This window comes from Notolepis coatsorum, assembly GCF_963971535.1.
Source record: "Notolepis coatsorum genome assembly, chromosome: 2".
NCBI classification, from domain to species: domain Eukaryota; kingdom Metazoa; phylum Chordata; class Actinopteri; order Aulopiformes; family Paralepididae; genus Notolepis; species Notolepis coatsorum.
Window position 1 is genome coordinate 214,961,961 of NC_140166.1, and position 21,961 is coordinate 214,983,921.

At 45.6% G+C, this 21,961-nt stretch overlaps 2 protein-coding genes across 3 annotated transcripts in view; one reads left to right on the forward strand and one right to left on the reverse strand.

Annotated features, from left to right (window-relative positions):
* brf1a (BRF1 general transcription factor IIIB subunit a) overlaps positions 1 to 21,961 on the forward strand; it is a 182,562-nt gene that overhangs the window by 80,577 nt on the left and 80,024 nt on the right. Inside the window, exons 6-11 of the mRNA XM_084308841.1 lie at positions 60 to 132; positions 10,184 to 10,333; positions 15,787 to 15,880; positions 17,364 to 17,490; positions 19,057 to 19,096; positions 19,866 to 19,958. Coding sequence (XP_084164967.1) covers positions 60 to 132; positions 10,184 to 10,333; positions 15,787 to 15,880; positions 17,364 to 17,490; positions 19,057 to 19,096; positions 19,866 to 19,958 — 577 coding nt within the window. The remainder of the gene's footprint in view (positions 1 to 59; positions 133 to 10,183; positions 10,334 to 15,786; positions 15,881 to 17,363; positions 17,491 to 19,056; positions 19,097 to 19,865; positions 19,959 to 21,961) is intronic.
* On the reverse strand, positions 1,449 to 6,876 carry LOC311224044 (BTB/POZ domain-containing protein 6-B-like). Of its 2 annotated transcripts, XM_084308849.1 has the most exons (5): positions 6,475 to 6,876; positions 5,907 to 6,234; positions 5,257 to 5,347; positions 4,498 to 4,616; positions 1,450 to 3,333 (listed from the first exon to the last, which is right to left on the reverse strand). In XM_084308849.1, the coding sequence occupies exons 1-5, from the start codon at positions 6,497 to 6,499 to the stop codon at positions 2,301 to 2,303; spliced, it is 1,596 nt and encodes a 531-aa protein (XP_084164975.1). In that variant the 5' UTR covers positions 6,500 to 6,876; the 3' UTR covers positions 1,450 to 2,300. The 2 variants fall into 2 exon arrangements, with proteins under 2 accessions (XP_084164974.1, XP_084164975.1); XM_084308848.1 differs by lacking the exon at positions 6,475 to 6,876 and having other exon boundaries at positions 1,449 to 3,333; positions 5,907 to 6,457.

Here is a 21,961-nt window from a genome sequence, read left to right on the forward strand (position 1 = left end):
ATGCTGTCCCCCCCTCCCCCTCAGTCTTACTCCTCTCTCTCCTTGCCCCTCCCCCGCAGGTGAATGTGTATGTCCTTGGAAGAACGTTCCTGGTCCTGGCCAGAGAGCTGTGCATCAACGCCCCGGCGATAGGTAAAAAAATTTACTTTCTTTCCATTCTTCTGCATCTTCAGAGCGGATCCACCTCACGACACGACCGATGATTAAGATCCGCTGTTGAACTCGCCCTCCTCCTCCTGGCCCAATTCTCCATGTCGTCGGGGGTGTTAAATATAGAAAAGGCTCGGAGGCGAGCGACTAGATGACCAAAAAAAAAGATTTCCAACACTTCCTTGGGTCCAATTGTTCCTCCCCACACGCTATTCCACACGTCCTCCTTAACCCTTTCACTACCAAAGGGTTAACCTTTCACTACCACACTACAGAAGGTTAATCCTTTCACAACCACGCTACAGAAGGTTAACCTTTCACTACCACGCTACAGAAGGTTAACCTTTCACTACCACACTACAGATGGTTAACAGTCTGTAGTGTGGTAGTGAAAGGGTAACCTTCTGTAGTGTGGTAGTGAAAGGGTAACCTTCTGTAGTGTGGTAGTGAAAGGGTAACCTTCTGTAGTGTGGTAGTGAAAGGTTAACCGTCTGTAGTGTGGTAGTGAAAGGGTAACCTTCTGTAGTGTGGTAGTGAAAGGTTAACCGTCTGTAGTGTGGTAGTGAAAGGGTAACCTTCTGTAGTGTGGTAGTGAAAGGGTAACCTTCTGTAGTGTGGTAGTGAAAGTGTTAACCTTCTGTAGTGTGGTAGTGAAAGGTTAACCTTCTGTAGTGTGGTAGTGAAAGTGTTAACCGTCTGTAGTGTGGTAGTGAAAGGGTTAAGAGTGGACGATGTACACGAGAGGTATTGAACCGATGGTTAAAAGGTGAACCGTAGAGTTTTACAGAACATTACAGTATTTACTATACATGTAAAATTAAAGCGTTCCGAATCGATCCCCGAAACGACACGGTGCACCTTTTTAAGCCGAGCTTCAAAGTGACCTCCACGGCCCTCGAGATGGGGGACGTTTTTAGAAAGCCTCTCTCCGGGGAAATCAAGGCTGCTGTAGGTACAGTCCATTCTCTCCACATCGCTCGTCTTCACAGGGGGTGGATGGATGCACACAACAAACCTTAAACGTAACAATTTTAAAAACGAAGGTCGCCGATCCCTTTGACGGGTTTCGGAAGGTCAGGGTTCAGAGGGAGCTTTATGGAATGAACATTAAACAATCATTCATGATGTGTCGTTATCTCGATCTGCTGGGTTTGTGCATGCGATCTAACCAGGGCTGAATCTGGTCATGATGTTGTATGTATGTGCATCAACACGGTTGTTCACTCACTCACTCATGGTATACATGCATGTCGAAGTGCTCATGTTTAATTAGTTGTAAGCAGGGTGTAGTTCCCCCTGATATAACTAGAGGGCGCTGTTAACCGGCAAATAACTCCTCCCTCCCCTCTCGGATCTCACACACAATGTCAGCCAACCGTAATGAAGAGCCAAGTGACATCTCAACGTCTCAGATCACATTATAACTTTTATGTTTTTTTGTCATCAAAGGTTCATAAGCATTCTTGAACAGAACAGATCTGGGGTTTTCCAGCGTCAAGCTGCAAACGTTTTTTTTTCTTTCTTTTTTTCAAACCTTTTTACAAAGACACAACGTAACGAGAGGCTATATCCTCTCTCTGAAGTGCAAAACAACGTTTTCTTTTTTACATTAACTCTTTGCATCGTTAATCATAACAGTATACATGAAGTTGCTCTCTCGTGTAAATATTGCTGCTTAAATCTATAGTAACAACATCGTGTGAACTTGCAATTAACACAATTCAAAGCGGGGTCCCTAGTTATTCCAGTCATGGAGCTCGGCTTTATTACGTAACCTCCCGAGACTCTTTAGTGTGTGGTTCCCACAGTAGCGGCATACGTTAAGAGCAAATAATGTTAAGTGTAACCAAGAAGAAATAATTAAAATTTAAAAAAAAATAACATTAACTTAAATAAAGATAAAACAACATTCCTTCACCTTTTTCCCCTTCTTCTTTCTTTCTTTCTTTAAATAGTCTCTCACGGAACGATCAGGCCATTTTAGTGTGACGTTATTCTAGTGTCTTTTTAATGCTACATTACTTTGAAGGCTGGGAGGGTAATGGACGTTATCCTCCCCGTCATCGTCGTCGAGTCCGAACCCGTAAAACACCAGCAGCTCTGGGATCTGTGTCTCTTCCCCCCCCCCCCTGCACCCCGGCGCCACGGCTCTACGCGTAAAACACCAGCTCCGGGATCTGTCCCCCCTGCACCCCGGTGCCGTTGGTGCTGTCCGACGAGCACTGGAACTGAAAGGTCACCTTCCCGCACTGCACCTCCGTCACGCCCTCCTGCCCGAAGTAGCTGAGCTCGTTGCCGTCCAGCACGGCGCTCACCGTGTAGAACGTGTCCGGCTCCACCTGCACCGGGTGGTCGAACCACACCGAGAACGTGCTGCTGGAGCCGTCCGACACGAACGTGGTCAGCTGCTGCGCCAGCAGGGCGCCCTGCCGCTTCAGCTCGATGCGCGCGCTGTACTCCGCCTTGCCGCCGCTGGAGCCGTACAGGCCCAGGCCCGCGATGAAGATCCGCTTGTCCACGGCGAACTGGATGCTGTCGCAGCGGCCCCGGTAGCGCCACTGGTTGCTCCGGTACGCCGACGACTGGAAGCGGTGGCACCGCTGCGGCGCCAGGCCCTCCCGCTGCTCCAGCGGGAAGTCCAGCGTGGGCTTGTTGACGGCCGTGTACCACAGGAAGAGGTCGTGCGTCTCCTCCAGCGTCAGCACGTCCGACTGCGCCGCGCCGTCCGCGAACTCCTCCAGCGTCATGGCGGGCAGGCGCACCAGGTAGAGCGCCTTGCCCAGCGCCGCCCGCTTGTTGCCCACGCTGGGCGCCACGCTGCGCCGCTTGCACTCGGCCGCCGCCCAGCCCACCACGGCGTCGAACACGGTGGCCTCGCGGGCGTTGAGCGTCTCCCGCCGCAGGATGATCTCCAGGGTCACGGGGTCGATGTCGCGGAAGCCCTCGGAGCGCAGCGCCAGCTCGGCCTGGGCGTCGATCACCTCCCAGCAGCGCTGCGTGAGCTCGGCCTCCTCAAACAGCCGGCTCTGGGAGAGCAGCACGCAGGCGTTCTTGGCCTCCAGGCTGGTCTCCAGGAAGCCCACGCAGGCCTTGGCCAGCGCCGGGACGATGTACTTCTTGGCGGCGTAGAGGGTGGCCAGCACCGTGTCCGCCTCCAGGTCGATCTCGTCGCTGTACATGTACCTGCGGGGGGGGGGGAAGAGAGATCGGGAGTGAGTAACGCCGCTCTTGTTAACCCTTTCACTACCGACGCTACCAAAGGGGTTTAACCCTTTCACTGCCACACGACAACGGGTTAAAAAAAAAAAGGACTCTGGAACTTTCCATCTGAATCTCCTCTCTCTCTTTTTATCATTTAAAGGGTTTGACACCCCGGTCTACCCCGTTCTCACAAGGGGCATAACAAGCAACCATCCACTGCACCGGCTTAGGCAATGCTATTGAATGCATAACAAAGCCAGGCTATTTATATCCTATAGTCTGCATACATTCCCCTCCTAAGAAAAGTGTCAGGCTTGGGATGAGAGGGGAAAAATGCCTCAGTTGAACAAAGGGCATCAAGAAACCAGCAATTACCACTGTTCTATGCTGTTCCCATTGCTCTCTTGATACTCCCATTGCTCTATGCTGCTCCCATTGCTCTATGCTGCTCCCATTGCTCTCTGTGCTGCTCCCATTGCTCTGTGCTGCTCCCATTGTTCTGTGCTGCTCCCATTGCTCTATGCTGCTCCCATTGTTCTGTGCTGCTCCCATTGTTCTGTGCTGCTCCCATTGCTCTCTGTGCTGCTCCCACCCCTCTATGCTGCTCCCATTGCTCTGTGCTGCTCCCATTGCTCTGTGCTGCTCCCATTGCTCTGTGCTGCTCCCACCCCTCTATGCTGCTCCCATTGCTCTATGCTGCTCCCATTGCTCTGTGCTGCTCCCACCCCTCTATGCTGCTCCCATTGCTCTATGCTGCTCCCATTGCTCTATGCTGCTCCCATTGCTCTATGCTGCTCCCACCGCTCTATGCTGCTCCCATCGCTCTATGCTGCTCCCATTGCTCTATGCTGCTCCCACCCTTCTATGCTGCTCCCACCCCTCTATGCTGCTCCCACCCCTCTATGCTGCTCCCATATATAAAAATCACGACAAAAAGATATATACGATGTGATATAAGACTTATAACGGCGACACGCGAAAAAAAAAAAAAAGCCCCGCGATCACATAGACGGACGGCGCATGAAGGAGGAATACAGTATCGAGCGATGGGGATAATAACATCCTTTTGAAGCGACACTCGGGCGGCACTCGACGTCCCTCCCTGCGTCTGTCTGGCCACTGTGTGAGCGATGGCGGGTGGCTTACTTCAGCAGTATCAGGAAAGCAGCCGGCTCCACGTCGGGAATATGGATCTCTGACTCCTCCTCAGCGAGATCACCATAAAACATGGCACCGAAGACCGAGCTGCCCACAGCCAACACATACTGGAGAGGGGGAGGGAGCGAGAGACACAGAGAGAGAGGGGGAGAGACACAGAGAGGGGGAGGGAGAGAGAGACACAGAGAGAGAGAGGGAGAGACACAGAGAGAGGGAGAGAGAGAGACACAGAGAGAGAGAGAGAGGGAGAGACACAGAGAGGGAGAGAGACAGAGAGGGGGAGAGACACCGAGAGGGAGAGACAGATAGAGGGGGGGAGAGCGGGATGGATGCACACATTAGATTAGTGACACACATGTCATGCTGTGTTTGTAGGGGCGTGCCGTGCACATTTATCGTCAGTTCTGAAAGAATTTAACGGTTCTAAGATGGCTATATTACTGACACATCATAATACCGTGAGGATGCATGCGTGTGTGGTTGTGGGGCATGTGCATGTTTTATTGTCGGTCGAGGGGGGGGGGAATCACAATGTTTCTCAGATGTATATATTACTGACATGTGTACTGTGTGGGTGTAGATTTATAGTCGGTTCAGACGTCAAACGTTTCCCAGAATGATATGGGTGCCATGTGTAGGCTAATGGCACACATGTGTGTAGTAGTAGTAGTAGTAGTAGCAGCAGTAGGCTAGCCGCTAGTGGTGATTTCTCAGGGAAAAGCGGCTTCCAGCAGGAGACGTCTTTACCTTGTGTGCTGGCACCTTCTCACAGTCTCCCAGGGGACCCACGATAAAGTGGACATCTGCCATCAGCTCATTGTTAAACATCAAGGCATTCCTAGAAAGGGAGAACATGTATGAATAATCATTAGGCGAAGTATTATATAACTACTATTATGCTACCAGCCTCCCACACGTGAGCAAAAAAAAATGTAAAAATGCCTTTCCCCCCGATGTTGTCAGTATTTCGATTCGGTCTCTCTTTGCAACCTTAATCGATAAGTGACAAATCTATTAACGACCTACAGGGGGGGGGGGGTATCCATTATTTTGACATTGTCGACAGGGAATAGTACTATTCCCACGTTAATTCTAGCAAACGTCAACACGGATCTTGTAACGCATACTGTAACGGATAGGGCATACAGACCCTCATCTGCACCTTTTGATTAGTGCTTAATTGATGACCTACTTGCTCATACAGTTAATTATATTGTTGTGTATTATATTGTTTACACACTGCCTATTTTCTACTGTACTATAATTGTATTACCTGTACCTCCCCTCCCCCCCATGCTGCTAAGATGCCCAAGGGGATCAATAAAGGAATATCTTATCTTTATATATAAGATGAGATATATATATATATATATATATCCTGTGTTTTGGACGCCTACCTCTCCCGTAACGTCGGGTGGCTGCACTGCCAGCTGGGAGGCTCGAGGTTGTTGTTGTGGATGTTGAGCTGGGTGGTGGTCGGGCTCGTCGCGGTGCTGAACGCGGTGGTCCGGGTCACCCGACCGGGCTTCTCGGTCACCGCGGTGCCGCCGCTGCCGCCGGTCAGGTCGGTGTCGGCGGTCGCAGGGTGCAACTCTGCAGCCATCTTCCTCCTCTTCGTCGCGGTCGTGGTCTTCGTCAGGGACAGGGTGAGGATCTCATAGCAGACCGGGAGCCTGCCGCCCCCCGAGTGTTGTTTCCCGACCTTTTGAGACTTTTTCAGTGTTTCTGGAAGTAAGAGTAGAAAAGTCAAACACTTCATGATCCGGCCATGATGCTGGAGGAGCGACCTGCGGTCTGTGGTCGTGGGCATCGGTTCTCCCTCCCTCTCTCTCTCCAAATAAACTAATTATGGTCTTTTTTAGCGTTGAAATACAACCTCGTCTTGCCTGTTTTTTTTGGTGTGTCTAATAACGCTGCGTAAAAATGAAAAAAAAAAAAGGGTATCGATTATTTAAGTTTACTAACCCCGGATCAATTTTAAGAGCAACATCAAAATATCCGTCCAGCGGAATCCTTGGTTTTTCTTCCAACTTGAATCCAAAAAGCCGTGTTGTTGTTCCCCCTCCTCCTCCCCGCTCCCTCCCCGTCCTCTGCGGTCATCTCATCGTCGTGTCCCCGGACCGAGAGCAGCGTCAACAACACGGAGCACCGGCGCGGTTCTTTATTATTCTCCACCGTAATCCAGAGAGAGCGCCGCGGCTACAGATCCCGTGTTTCTCCCTCCTCCTCGGGTTTTAATCCTGGCAGATGTTTTTTTAATTATTTTTTTATATTATTATTATTCTCCACAAAGCGCGTCTGAACCTATAGACGAGGCTGGAGGTGGTTCCTCCGTGGCGGAGCTTCTGGATAATAATGTGAGAATAGTAATTTGTCGGAGCTGTTGAGTTTTTCGGTCCCCGGTCTATATTTTTATTCTGGCTGTGATCTAGTCCCCGCCCTGCTCGGGCTGTCCACCAATGGGATGTACGCGCACGACGCCGACGTCAGAAGGCCAGAAGCCCCTCCCTCCTCCCCCCCTCTCCTCCCCCCCCCTCCTCCCCCTGCACTGCAGAGTGCGTCAGCGCACGGTGGTGGAACTCTCTGTGTACATTTCTAATTTGTGCTTCCAAGGGGGGTTTTGAAATCAGGACGGCTCTCTTTATCCGTTATCTCTACTAGATTTCAGAAGAAAACACTCTGATTCTTATGACTAATAATGATTAATGAGCAACGTTAGGCTCTCTCCGTATTCCTTATTTTCTCGATAAACGTGACATATTTTGGAACATTTCAGTTCTTGTTTGTCAATTAGTCATTTCTTATCTTCTTATTAGTCATTATTGCCGATACAAACGTAACATATGGTATATAAAGTATTGTCTGTGTTTTTCATTTCACTATTTTATGTCACTATTTTAATGATTCATTGGAACAGGTCAGCCCAGGACTGACTGGCCTGGATGTGCTTATCAAGTCTAGCTGTTTTTAATAACAGTAACGATGACACACAAACGATATTTTGAGAGGAACTTTAGATCAGCCAAACTGTCTTGACCTCTTAATTGTAATCACTTACATTTGCGCGAGTAATAAATGACATAAAGTGACATGAAAGGAACCCCACAATGGACCTTTCACACAATTTGCTTCATAACTGCCGGCACCGCAGATGGAAATTGGCCAACCTTGACTAACTCTGGGCACATTCGCCTTTTATAATTAATGTTTGATTTAATCCCATTCAGAAAAACCGATGGCTTTCAGAACGTCTCTCTCGACATTATGACTCATCCTTCGCCCGTGGGTTCAAAAACCACATGAAAGCCACTCAAAAAACGGCCTCTTCGAGAGTTTCTCATTCAGCCGGGGGATAACGTTACCGTTTTATTTTACCGTCTTAACAGTGCACACACAGTTATGACTTTTGTTTCCAGCGACTGGAAAGTTATTGCGATCGCGTGTCTCCACGGACTTGAGACGGGAGAGTCCCACCTTCTGGGACGACGTGTACCTTTTTTAGTACCGGTGGGATCGGGTTCCAGAACCTTCTCTCCCGTGTCTCCCCCACGCTTGATATCCATATCTCCCCCCTCCTACTGTCTAAAATAAAGGGGAGAAAAAAGTGGTAGTAGGCCAGTAGTTGGCTTTGTATAAGAGAAGACGCAGGGCTTAGAGGCCTGGAGCAGAGGCGCCCTGATCTGTGGGCATATCCTTACCCAGAGCGGGGGAGGGGAGGGGAGGAGACACGGCTGTATCTAGTTACCAGCCGGCTCTACCAGCTCCAACAGAGGCTCCTTAAGTTCATTGTTCAACGCCACGGTCAAAAACACTCCTTTTTCTGTGTGTCTAAATGATTATGTCACCACCAGTCAAGTTAGTTCTTTAGCTTAGGAATTGCAGATTTTCAAAGGGATACTTTGCGATTGGTTACTGTTACTTCATCAGACACTTGTTTCTGGGGGGGGAAGGTTTCTACATTTTATCCCCCAGTTTCCAGAAAATGGAATCGGGGGCAATGTTGGCGTTCCTCATCGAAAGCATTGGGGACGGCTAGCTACAGGCATTGTGTTAGCTGTCCCCCATGCTTTCAATGAGGAACGCTATCTTACATTCCATTTTAAGGGAAACCGTGGTACAAATGTATAATTATTTTTGTTCACAGTCACACACATTATGAGTTATGACGAGGTGAAGAATCTCTTGTCATTTCATTGATCTGTAATGAGCACAACTCAAGGATTCTGTGTCCTCCAATGACATAATTGGAGGACATATTCAAAGTCATTAACTCAATTACTGTTAAATTAATTTCAAGTAATGAGAGTAGTTTAGTTTTGAGATGGGTGTGTAAGCTTATGTGCCCAGTTTTCCAGCATAGACTAACAACAATCAATATCTGAATAAAAAATGTATATATAACCTCCTTACTGTCTTTTACTATTATGTCACAAATGTATCAGTACTAAATACCTATATGTTCCTATGCCATAAATGTCATGTATGTTGTGTATGTCATAAATGTCTATATGAATTGAAAATGGGGGACCCTGATGGAAACAAGACAAACGTCTTTCTCAGGTCTGCATCCCCTTAACAATTGTATGTATTGAGCCGTACTGTATTGTACCCATTCTGCAATCTGTTAAATAAAGTTTTCATTCATTCATTCATTCATTCATTCATTCATTCATTCATTCATTCATTCATTCATTCATTCATTCATTCATTCATTCATTCATTCATTCATTCATGTATTCATTCATGTACTATGCCTATACTACTACCTACTATGTGTGTACTACTATGCATTCTACTATGCAAGAGTGTAACACTCAAGTTCAGCACTGCTAGATGAACAATACCACTTGCCCTTAGCTGCCAGGGGTGTTTCCCTCCTGCTCACTTGTTGTACCCAATTAGTAAGTTGTGAAGAAGTGTCGGCAAAATGTAGATACAACAGCATTGGTTTTTCAATAAGCTTTCTTCTGTAAAATGTCCCTTAGGGATTAAAGGGTTTTCTAGCATCGCAACAGGCTGGGTTCACGGACACAGTTTAAGTGTAGAAGTCCTACACTAAATTCCTTTTCTAGCGGAGATAATCTTGGAAGAATTTTACTGGTCCAGGAATGGGAATGGAATGGACTTTCGGAATGTGTGCCGATCGCTTGGCCCCACGCACGCGCCGCTTGCAGCGTTCTCGGGAACCGCTCATCAGGCCGACTTCACCCTCGGCACGGCGCTCCCGTGGGACCTCGGCAACACGCGCGCCGAGTGCGACGTCGATCGGACGAACGTTTCTCGAGATACGCCAATGACAGACGTGCATTACAGCGCCACCATTGGGCCAAATTGCAGCATTATTTGACACCGCACTACTCTGGTTCCAGCGATACACCACGCCGAGCGTGAAGCCGAATGGTTCTGGAGATTATGTGAAGGACGACCAGACGGAGATCCCTCCCTTTGTAGTTGGACATTAGCATGATTATCAACCAGTCTTCTTGTCTCTAGTTCCTTGTCTGGTTATTCCCCGTGGAGACTTAAACACACATCACACACACAGTCATTAGCAACTGGCATCTCATTAATGTTCAAGAAATAGAAAATTAAGTATTTTCCTTTTCAAGTTCACAGGATGATTCAATGTAAGAGTTTATTAAATGACTTTCCTCCTCGACTTCCTCCGTTCTAGACCCCTGCCTGTACATTCCTCGGTTCTCCCAGCTGCTGGAGTTCGGAGACAAGAACCACGAGGTGTCCATGACGGCTCTGAGGCTCCTGCAGAGGATGAAGAGGGACTGGATGCACACGGGACGAAGGCCCTCGGGGCTGTGTGGTGCAGGTAAGCACAAGGCCCCACGATACCATAGTATCACCGTCCTAGAGTCGCAATATTGTAATTATGGCAATATATTGTTTGTTTGTTTTTTATTAGGATCCCTAGTAGCTGTCAAATGAATGACCGCTAGTCTTCCTGGGGTCGTCGCAAGAAAATAATACAACCAAACAATACAGAATGTAATTAGCAGTACAATTAAAACAAGAACAAATATTGCGATTTATCTTTTTTTCAACTTTTTTCAACTAACTTAAGGTTTTCAGTCTGACCTCATTCCAATAATTTTTATTTCAGCAAAATGTGATTGTCAAGCAAAACAACTTTTTTATTATATATAATTATATATATTGATACCATGTGTCTGTGTATTGATATATTATTGGCACACAAAATATCATAATGTATCACTTTATCAACTTCCCCCACCGCTTGACATGAGATGTTCATGAACAAATATGTAAAAACCGCTCCAGAGCTACTGGGTCATGGCTAGATGGAGCCACATTCTGGTGGAATGCATTCGAAATTGGAAAATCGTTGGATCACATCAATATTCATACAAAATATTAATATTTTCCCCTATTAGCTGGTGCCATAGCAGCCAGCCAGTCTTCCTGGGGTCGACGTAAAACACATACAGAAACAAGTAAAACCATACAATAGCCAATAACAAAAAATTTAAACCAGAGAATAGATGATAAACCTTAACAAGTAGGGCGCCTGAGATGACGTATAAACAAAGTGAAACAATACAAACAACACGGCTAACAAACAAATGACAGTCTTCATTTCCATCTTGATCTTAGGTTAAGGTGGGGTGCCATGTCTCCCGTGAGGTTAGGGTTACGGTAAGGGGTGGATTCATAAACAACTTTTGAAGTCAATAATGCGGATACCCTCTAGCCATGCCCATGACCGAGCTGATGACCTTTAACCCCCCCCCCCCCCCCTTCAGTCATGAATATTTAGGAGAAAGGGGATTAAACTAGTATTCTATCCACCGGTGGATAAAACGTTGACCTCAGTCTGCAACGCAGATCGTTAAAAGATTAGAAAAAAGACATCCAACAGTGCAGGTCCTTGGCTGACGGGTCAACCTTTCCACAGAGTTTGAGCCAAATCAAATAAGAAATGTGGGAGTTATTGTGATTATAGACACATATTCAAATGCCCCTTTGTGCTCCACTTGCAGGTGAAGAATTCTGAACATTCTGAGCCCTGGTATTATAGCCTAAACACTAGGGATGGGCAAAACTCATTGCAAACAGCTAGATATTTGCGAGTCGCAGCAGGCTTAATGTTATTTCCAGGAACAAAAGCATTCATTCTGAAAGTTACATCGTTGATGCTTGAAATGTCTGAGCTTCCACGCTAACGTATGGTGTTTTTACTTGACAGTGAACGTGAGATAATCAAGCGAGCTAGCTGCTGTCATTGCTAACGCTAACGCACCACGCTGACGTATTTTGGGAACAAAAGCATTCATTCTGAACGCTACGTCACTGATGCTGATACATTGCCAGTCTCTCTTTCTTTTCTGTTCTCCCAGCTGTTAACAGACTGTGATGCTACCTGGCTAGCTAGCGAGCTGTACCCAGCATGCCGTTCAGCGGTGTAACAGTAAATAGGGTCCCCTCTCAATACACTATACATTGTAGGTGCTGGTAAAAACAAAGGAAAATACTGTATATATGTTTTTAGACCAAACGATTTTCGATTAAACTAATCGATTAAAAAAGATAAAATATTTGGACTATTCGAAAAGGGATGCCCATCCATCCCTACTAAATACTTAGTTTTTGACATCATTAAAATGTTCCATTTTTATTACTTGTCCAGTTTTCTGTTTCATTGTCACAGGTTATGAATGAAAGTCAGCCATCAACACTGAAGAAGGAACAGTTGTTCTGAAACATGTCTGTATCCGGCTGCAATTAAAATGTTCGAAACCTGAGAGTGCTGGTCCGGCTTCCTGCTTTATTCTACATTGTTACATGAGACACACGGTGTTGGAGGACAGACTCACTCTGCAAGTGACTTGAGTAAAGCAGACAGGAGGCCGCCTGTGGCAAATCTTCAAGATTTCCGAGCTCCGGAAAAAGTCTGAGAAAGGCGATGCACGTTTCCCACCATCGCTGCCAACACCTTATTATATTATATTGTATTAATATGCCATTCATCGCCTATGGAGCCGAGCCAGTTATCTTTTACATCCAGGTGACGTCACAACAAAGGTCCTCTCACCGAGACGAGCGCGTGTTCACAAGTGTTCACTACACCGCCCCGGGGCACAGACATAACATAGGAATTCTTAAAATGGATGATCTCGCACTTTGGATTTTAAACAGTGCTTCGTTAATTTGATATCGATTCCAAGTGGACAGATTTGTCCCCACGGATGGAAAATGTCTTATTATTTTCTCATTTCCACTCGGAGCAGATATACTCTCTCCCTCTGATCTCGGGGATTTGTGGCCGACGGTCAAAACTGGTGCTAAATCGGCCCCAAATTCTACAGTGAGTCAGCGTTTAGCAGGGCCAGAGGTGGCCAGACGCATCTATAAATTAAACTTGGAAAACAACCCATTCATTCCGGTAATGGTATGCCAGTGTGGGCTATAGCTGCACCGGATCGCTCTCGGACCTCGCGAGGACATTCATTTAGAATGGCAATCAACAACTCCACAGATTAGGAAAATAATGATCACCATCCGGCCAATCGGAATGGAGGTAATCGCCCGCCCCGTGGCACAAATAAAGAGTTATCCGGTATCTAAACATCCCCACCCCGCGCGCAGGACGTGAACCGACGGGGCGCACGCGAGCCGTTGCCCTTCCCGTCACCTCTTCCACCGGCGGCGAAAGGGGAGAACGCTCCCCGCTTCCGCTCAATCGCCAGCGAGACGTCCCGGGAACGGAACGAGCTGTTTCCTCTGGCGCCCGTGCGTTTACCCCTCGCAGACTCGCTCTCTGGTGCTTTTCCCCTCTGTTCCGCGGCTGCAACACCTGAATAATTAATTGTTTATCATCAATCATTGAAGCGGGAGTCGCTTACATGGAGGAAAGAGAAAGTTTCTCCGCTCCCCAATATGTTTGGCCTAACGAGGAGCCGAAGCGCTCGCGCTCCTCCGGGCTGTTTGAGCTGTGCATGCTAAAGCAGCCATCTATCTTTTAAAAGTCGGGCGCGAGGGGGAAGTCTAATGATCGTTATGTAAGCCTCGCTGTGCAGTGGGTTATGTAACGTTACTTTGGCTGTTATTTCCCCTAAAAGCGTTTCTTTGTGATGTTCGGAAAGGGGCTCGGAGAAGGACGGCGTCGTCGACAGATCCGTTTGACTGCGGCGCAGCCTTTTAAACACTTTCTGTTTTAAAGCTCTCCTTGGTGCCGCTCAGTGGCTTTGTAAACACTTTCTGTTTTTAAAGCTCTCCTTGTTGCCACTCAGCAGCTTTTCTTTTTACTTGTTTTTTATTATTATTTTCAATTTCAACAAAAAACAACACAACATCAATATCAATAATAACACAACAATAACAATAATAATGATAAAACAATAATAAATAATAAATATGTGTTGTTTATAAATCAAGACTAATAATACCAAATACAAAAGAAAAAAGAAAAATACCAAGTAAAGATAATAAAGACATCACAAACAACACAAAAGACATTAGACATTGGACCGCTCAGTGGCTTTCTAAACACTTTCTGTTTCTGTTTTAAAGCTCTCCTGGTCTAAACACTTTCTGTTTCTGTTTTAAAGCTCTCCTGGTCTAAACACTCTCTGTTCCTGTTTTAAAGCTCTCCTGGTCTAAACACTCTGTTTCTGTTTTAAAGCTCTCCTGGTCTAAACACTTTCTGTTTCTGTTTTAAAGCTCTCCTGGTCTAAACACTTTCTGTTCCAGTTTTAAAGCTCTCCTGGTCTAAACACTTTCTGTTTCTGTTTTAAATCTCTCCTGGTCTAAACACTTTCTGTTCCTGTTTTAAATCTCTCCTGGTCTAAACACTCTGTTTCTGTTTTAAAGCTCTCCTGGTCTAAACACTTTCTGTTTCTGTTTTAAAGCTCTCCTGGTCTAAACACTTTCTGTTCCAGTTTTAAAGCTCTCCTGGTCTAAACACTTTCTGTTTCTGTTTTAAAGCTCTCCTGGTCTAAACACTTTCTGTTTCTGTTTTAAAGCTCTCCTGGTCTAAACACTTTCTGTTCCTGTTTTAAAGCTCTCCTGGTCTAAACACTTTCTGTTCCTGTTTTAAAGCTCTCCTGGTCTAAACACTTTCTGTTCCTGTTTTAAAGCTCTCCTGGTCTAAACACTTTGTTTCTGTTTTAAAGCTCTCCTGGTCTAAACACTTTCTGTTTCTGTTTTAAAGCTCTCCTGGTCTAAACACTCTCTGTTTCTGTTTTAAAGCTCTCCTGGTCTAAACACTTTCTGTTTCTGTTTTAAAGCTCTCCTGGTCTAAACACACTCTGTTCCTGTTTTAAAGCTCTCCTGGTCTAAACACTCTGTTTCTGTTTTTAAAGCTCTCCTGGTCTAAACACTTTCTGTTTCTGTTTTAAAGCTCTCCTGGTCTAAACACTCTCTGTTTCTGTTTTAAAGCTCTCCTGGTCTAAACACTTTCTGTTTCTGTTTTAAAGCTCTCCTGGTCTAAACACTCTCTGTTTCTGTTTTAAAGCTCTCCTGGTCTAAACACTCTCTGTTTCTGTTTTAAAGCTCTCCTGGTCTAAACACTCTCTGTTTTAAAGCTCTCCTGGTCTAAACACTATCTGTTCCTGTTTTAAAGCTCTCCTGGTCTAAACACTCTGTTCCTGTTTTAAAGCTCTCCTGGTCTAAACACTCTCTGTTCCAGTTTTAAAGCTCTCCTGGTCTAAACACTTTCTGTTTCTGTTTTAAAGCTCTCCTGGTCTAAACACTTTCTGTTTCTGTTTTAAAGCTCTCCTGGTCTAAACACTTTCTGTTTCTGTTTTAAAGCTCTCCTGGTCTAAACACTCTCTGTTTCTGTTTTAAAGCTCTCCTGGTCTAAACACTCTCTGTTTCTGTTTTAAAGCTCTCCTGGTCTAAACACTCTCTGTTTCTGTTTTAAAGCTCTCCTGGTCTAAACACTTTCTGTTTCTGTTTTAAAGCTCTCCTGGTCTAAACACTTTCTGTTTCTGTTTTAAAGCTCTCCTGGTCTAAACACTCTGTTTCTGTTTTAAAGCTCTCCTGGTCTAAACACTTTCTGTTTCTGTTTTAAAGCTCTCCTGGTCTAAACACTCTCTGTTTCTGTTTTAAAGCTCTCCTGGTCTAAACACTCTCTGTTTCTGTTTTAAAGCTCTCCTGGTCTAAACACACTCTGTTTCTGTTTTAAAGCTCTCCTGGTCTAAACACTTTCTGTTTGTGTTTTTAAACCTCTCCTGGTCTAAACACTCTCTGTTTCTGTTTTTAAAGCTCTCCTGGTCTAAACACTCTCTGTTTCTGTTTTTAAAGCTCTCCTGGTCGCCGCTCGCATGCATGAGTTCAGACGCACCATCAAAGAAGTTGTGGGCGTCGTCAAGGTGTGTGAAACCACCATCAGGAAAAGGTGGGTGACGTTATTGGTAATTTTTTTTTAAAATATTTATATATACTGTCTTCTACTATCATGCACTCTTCCACTAATTAATCTTCCTTGTCTATATTACTACCTACTATACTAATATGTCTCTACTACTACGCACTCAACACTGTAGCACCCAAGTTCAACACTGTTTGATGAACATCGTTACTCAGCTGAAAGACCCTTCCTGCTGACTTGTCGTACAGAAGAACTTGTAAGTCGCTTTGGATAAAAGCGTCAGCTAAATGACTAAATGTAAATAGGTGGTTGTTGATGGAAAACGTATTTTTTGGTTTTCACTCTGATCATCCTGTTGTGTACAACTTAGATTAGATTAAATTAGATTAGATTGAAATGTATTGTCATCATACAGCACAAATACAGTACAATGAAAATAAGTTTGGCTTCGAGCCAGAGTGCAAATGTAGCAGTAAAGTGCAACGGCAATATACAATGTACAGGTGATTAAACTGGGTACAAAATATACAAATTAGTATTACTATATGCAGTGCTAATCATATGTATGTACAGAGTTGTATTATATAAATAAGGATGTATGAGTACTACTGGCCAGCAGCATAACTAGTAAGAGTAGGCTATGTATAGATATAGTAAAGGACTATGTGCAGGTAAGTACAGACGGGTGAGGATAGGTATATATGCACCACCCCTGGGGATGATAAAGTTATCTCTTAATGTTCCATCTTAAATGAATGGATTTGGAATGGTGTGTGATTTGGAAGGTTTTTATTTTAGCCTAGTATGTCCTTAAAGGGACACTTCACCAAAAAAGCCAATGCTGATTAATTTTACATATAATCTCACACACTTTTGCACACATTCATTTAGTTTGACAGTTATTGAGAGTAAATTAGTTTGAATATGGCCACCAGTGATATTGAATTCTGTGCAGCTCAGCTCTGTGAAATGATGTAGATGAAAACATAGCAATGCCTTGTCTTATAGGGACTGCTACCTTATCATTTAATTGAGCTGTAATTAACGCAATATTTCAATGTCCCCGATGACATCACTGGTGGCCATATATGGAGTTTTTGGATGTGTGTGTGATTATGTGCAAAATAAATCAGCATTGTTTTTTTTTGGGTGAAGTGCTCCTTTAATAATTGTCTTAAAACCTTCCCCCCCCCCCCCCCCCTTACGCAAATGGATTAAATTTAGTCTCAATTTAAACCCCAAGCTCATCCAAAGCCGGTGCCCACGAGAAACAAACACTCGAACCACTTTGTGCAGTCATGTCTCGTAGTTTTAAGAAACGATGTTACAGAGCTTTAGTTAAATGATCCTTTAGTATTTCACTACAATCATTATACGACGCGGACGGATCAGTCTGTCGTCACGGAGATGTGCCCACTCTGCCGTGGGGACGTTTGGGAGCTGCGTCTCCCAGCCTCTCTAGTCCAGGTCTTCATCTTCCCCCGTCGCCGTGTGTGTTTCCCCGGGTCAGACTGACGGAGTTCGGAGACACGCCCACCAGCCAGCTGACCATCGAGGAGTTCATGAGGATGGATCTGGACCAGGAGTGTGACCCGCCCTCCTTCACCGCGGGCCTGAGGAAGACCAAGCTACGGCAGGTGAGGAAGGACGCGGGGCTGGGTGTCGTTCGGAGGGTTTCGATAGTAAATTTTTTCTTTTATTTTTCTAGCGGTGTATATAAAAAAACCTTCTATGTTATGTATGCGAATACTCTGTGTGTACCTGAATAACGTTGAACACTGACAAGTCTTTTTTTCTTTTCTTGACAATTCAAGTATGAAAAAGTAGATTCTTTGAGAAGATCATCGTGCCCGCGACACATTCAAGCCTTTTATTTTATACTCTATAAATACGTTGAGTAGTTGGTGTCGTCGAGATGTTACATTCACACGTGTCGTAGTGCGTTAAATACAGACCCATCAGACAGTCGGAACAATTAACAGCACATTTAAAAAAACAAAAGAAATAAAACAGAGGTAACTATTTAAAAACAATTACATATTGTGGTGACCTGATTGGTCGTCGAGGTTCTAAACCGACCCTTAGACACTAGAGTGTCTAGTTTCAGAGTTTCCTGCAGGGTATTCCATGAGGTAGGGGGCAGAGAAGCCAAAAGATCTACCAAGTTCAGTACAAACTCTAGGCACTCGTAAGTGTAAGACAATCACTGGATCAAGTTTATCATTTGGACAGTCTCTAATTATGGCTATATAAATTAAAGTGAATATATATGTATATACGCTAAGGTGCCAGAAGACCAAAGAGCAGTATTAGGAAAGAAGGTTCTGCACACTTGGGTCCATGCTAGTTTTAAGAAAGGAGGTTCTGCACACTTGGGTCCACGCTAGTTTTAAGAAAGGAGGTTCTGCACACTTGGGTCCATGCTAGTTTTAAGAAAGGAGGTTCTGCACACTTGGGTCCATGCTAGTTTTAAGAAAGGAGGTTCTGCACACTTGGGTCCATGCTAGTTTTAAGAAAGAAGGTTCTGCACACTTGGGTCCATGCTAGTTTTAAGAAAGGAGGTTCTGCACACTTGGGTCCATGCTAGTTTTAAGAAAGAAGGTTCTGCTCACTTGGGTCCATGCTAGTTTTAAGAAAGAAGGTTCTGCACACTTGGGTCCATGCTAGTTTTAAGAAAGAAGGTTCTGCACACTTGGGTCCATGCTAGTTTTAAGAAAGAAGGTTCTGCACACTTGGGTCCATGCTAGTTTTAAGAAAGGAGGTTCTGCACACTTGGGTCCATGCTAGTTTTAAGAAAGGAGGTTCTGCACACTTGGGTCCATGCTAGTTTCCTAGTGCTGAGCGTCTGCTGTGGGGACGTCTGGGGCTGTGTCTCCTGGTGCTGAGCGTCTGCTGTGGGGACGTCTGGGGCTGTGTCTCCTGGTGCTGAGCGTCTGCTGTGGGGACGTCTGGGGCACTTTGTTATTACTTGAGTTTGTAATGTGCTTGTGTGCCTGGAAAGGAAGACGTGAGGGGAAGGCTAAAACAGCAGCGGGTCTCTCTACCACTCATAGGCCCCCAGGTGCAGCAGCCTTTCTTAATAACATTTAACCTTGTAATATGTCCTCTTTGTGGCCTGTAGCCAATATCTCTTATATCTCATCTATGTCCTCCTCTCTTTCTCTCTCCCCCCCCCCCCCCCTCTCTCCTCTCTCTCCGTCTAGCTCGAGATCGAGTTGGAGAAAAAGATGGACGACGTCCAAGGTAGGAATGCGATATTCTGGTCCCTTTTTGCCGTCGACGTTGGAAGATATTTTGAGATGAAGATGATGATAATAATAATACACTTTATTTGTATAGCACCTTTCATACAGGAATTGCAGCTCAAAGTGCTTCAGGGCAGCAAAAAAGACATGGGCATAAAATGAGCATAAAATAGATGGCAGCAAAATGGACAAAGTCGAGATGAGGCATAGAACATTAAATCATAATCTTTCACATTAGGATCTAAAGTCTTAATAGGCCTCTTTGTTTACGGTTTGATTGTCATACACATAAAATAGACATATTTTAGACTGTTCTATTTAATTTTTACCGTCTTAGATATGTCCTTCCCTGCTCGCCTCCTCTCTCTGCTTCTATCTTCGACCCTTTAAAACATGTCTCTGCTCTTCACACATTTCAATATCTTTCATTCTCGATTTTTTATTTTTTTTATTTTTTGCTCATTTCTTTTAGCATCAGTCTCTTCAAGTCGGTTTAACATATTCAGTGAAAACGATCCCGCTTGTAGATATATATGTATGTTATATATGTTAATATCTATAAATATATACATTAGATATATTTTTTTAAACCCCCCTTTGATCTCTTGCGTCATTTAGAGAGAGAGCGGGTTCTGTCTTTTCACCCGAGTCGTCGTGCTCGGCCACGCAGGCGAAGAGAAGGTGCAGGAGAATAGCGGTGAGTCATAGGAGGAGAGCCCCCTCGAGTACTGACCCTCTCTCTCTCCCTGTGCTTTCTCTCCACGCAGACGAGATCCACTGCTACCAGGACGAGATCGACATGGAGCTGGAGAGCTGCAGGCCCAAGCTGAAGGGCGTGTACGCCGCCTTCACCAGAGACGGTACGTCTAGTGTGCTTCTCTCCTTTTTAAAGGAGAGTGGGCAGTCCAGTCCCCTTAGGTGTCGCTCTTATTTAGACTGCATGTAGGACGTTAGAGCGGGATGAAGAGTAAAGGAGACACGGGGGAGAAGGTTCTTTATTGAGACGGTAGGAAGGCTGAGAGGGAGACAGAGTAGAGGAGACACAGGAGAGGAGGTTCTTTATTGAGACGGTAGGAAGGCTGAGAGGGAGGCAGAGTAGGGAGACACAGGGGAGAAGGTTCTTTATTGAGACCGTAGGAAGGCTGAGAGGGAGGCAGAGTAGGGGAGACACAGGGGAGAAGGTTCTTTATTGAGACAGTAGGAAGGCTGAGAGGGAGACAGAATAGGAGAGACGGAGAGAAGGTTCTTTATTGAGACAGTAGGAAGGCTGAGAGGGAGACAGAATAGGAGAGACAGGAGAGAAGGTTCTTTATTGAGACAGTAGGAAGGCTGAGAGGGAGACAGAGTAGGAGAGACAGGAGAGAGGGTTCTTTATTGAGACAGTAGGAAGGCTGAGAGGGAGACAGAGTAGGGGAGACACAGGAGAGAAGGTTCTTTATTGAGACAGTAGGAAGGCTGAGAGGGAGACAGAGTAGAGGAGACACAGGAGAGAAGGTTCTTTATTGAGGCAGTAGGAAGGCTGAGAGGGAGGCAGAGTAGGGAGACACAGGAGAGAAGGTTCTTTATTGAGACAGTAGGAAGGCTGAGAGGGAGACAGTGTAGGGGAGACACGGGAGAGAAGGTTCTTTATTGAGACAGTAGGGAGGCTGAGAGGGAGACAGAGTAAGGGAGACACGGGGGAGAAGGTTCTTTATTGAGACAGTAGGAAGGCTGAGAGGGAGACAGAGTAGGAGACGCAGGAGAGAAGGTTCTTTATTGAGACAGTAGGAAGGCTGAGAGGGAGACAGAGTAGGAGACACAGGGAGAAGGTTCTTTATTGAGACAGTAGGAAGGCTGAGAGGGAGACAGAGTAGGAGACACAGGGAGAAGGTTCTTTATTGAGACAGTAAGGCTGAGAGGGAGACAGAGTAGGAGAACAGGAGAGAAGGTTCTTTATTGAGACAGTAGGAAGGCTGAGAGGGAGACAGAGTAGGAGAGACAGGAGAGAAGGTTCTTTATTGAGACAGTAGGAGGCTGAGGGGGAGACAGAGTAGGGAGACACAGGAGAGAAGGTTCTTTATTGAGACAGTAGGAAGGCTGAGAGGGAGACAGAGTAGGAAGACACAGGAGAGAAGGTTCTTTATTGAGACAGTAGGAAGGCTGAGAGGGAGGCAGAGTAAAGGAGACACAGGAGAGAAGGTTCTTTATTGAGACGGTAGGAAGGCTGAGAGGGAGACAGAGTAGGAGACACAGGAGAGAAGGTTCTTTATTGAGACAGTAGGAAGGCTGAGAGGGAGACAGTGTAGGAGACACAGGAGAGAAGGTTCTTTATTGAGACAGTAGGAAGGCTGAGAGGGAGACAGAGTAGAGGAGACACAGGAGAGAAGGTTCTTTATTGAGACAGTAGGGAGGCTGAGAGGGAGACATAGGAGAGAAGGTTCTTTATTGAGACAGTAAGGCTGAGAGGGAGACAGAGTAGAGGAGACACAGGAGAGAAGGTTCTTTATTGAGACAGTAGGAAGGCTGAGAGGGAGACACAGTAGAGGAGACACAGGAGAGAAGGTTCTTTATTGAGACAGTAGGGAGGCTGAGAGGGAGACAGAGTAGAGGAGACACAGGAGAGAAGGTTCTTTATTGAGACGGTAGGACGGCTGAGAGGGAGACAGATAGAGGAGACACAGGAGAGAAGGTTCTTTATTGAGACAGTAGGGAGGCTGAGAGGGAGACATAGGAGAGAAGGTTCTTTATTGAGACAGTAGGGAGGCTGAGAGGGAGACAGAGTAGAGGAGACACAGGAGAGAAGGTTCTTTATTGAGACAGTAAGGAGGCTGAGAGGGAGACAGAGTAGGAGATACAGGAGAGAAGGTTCTGGCGGGATTCGACC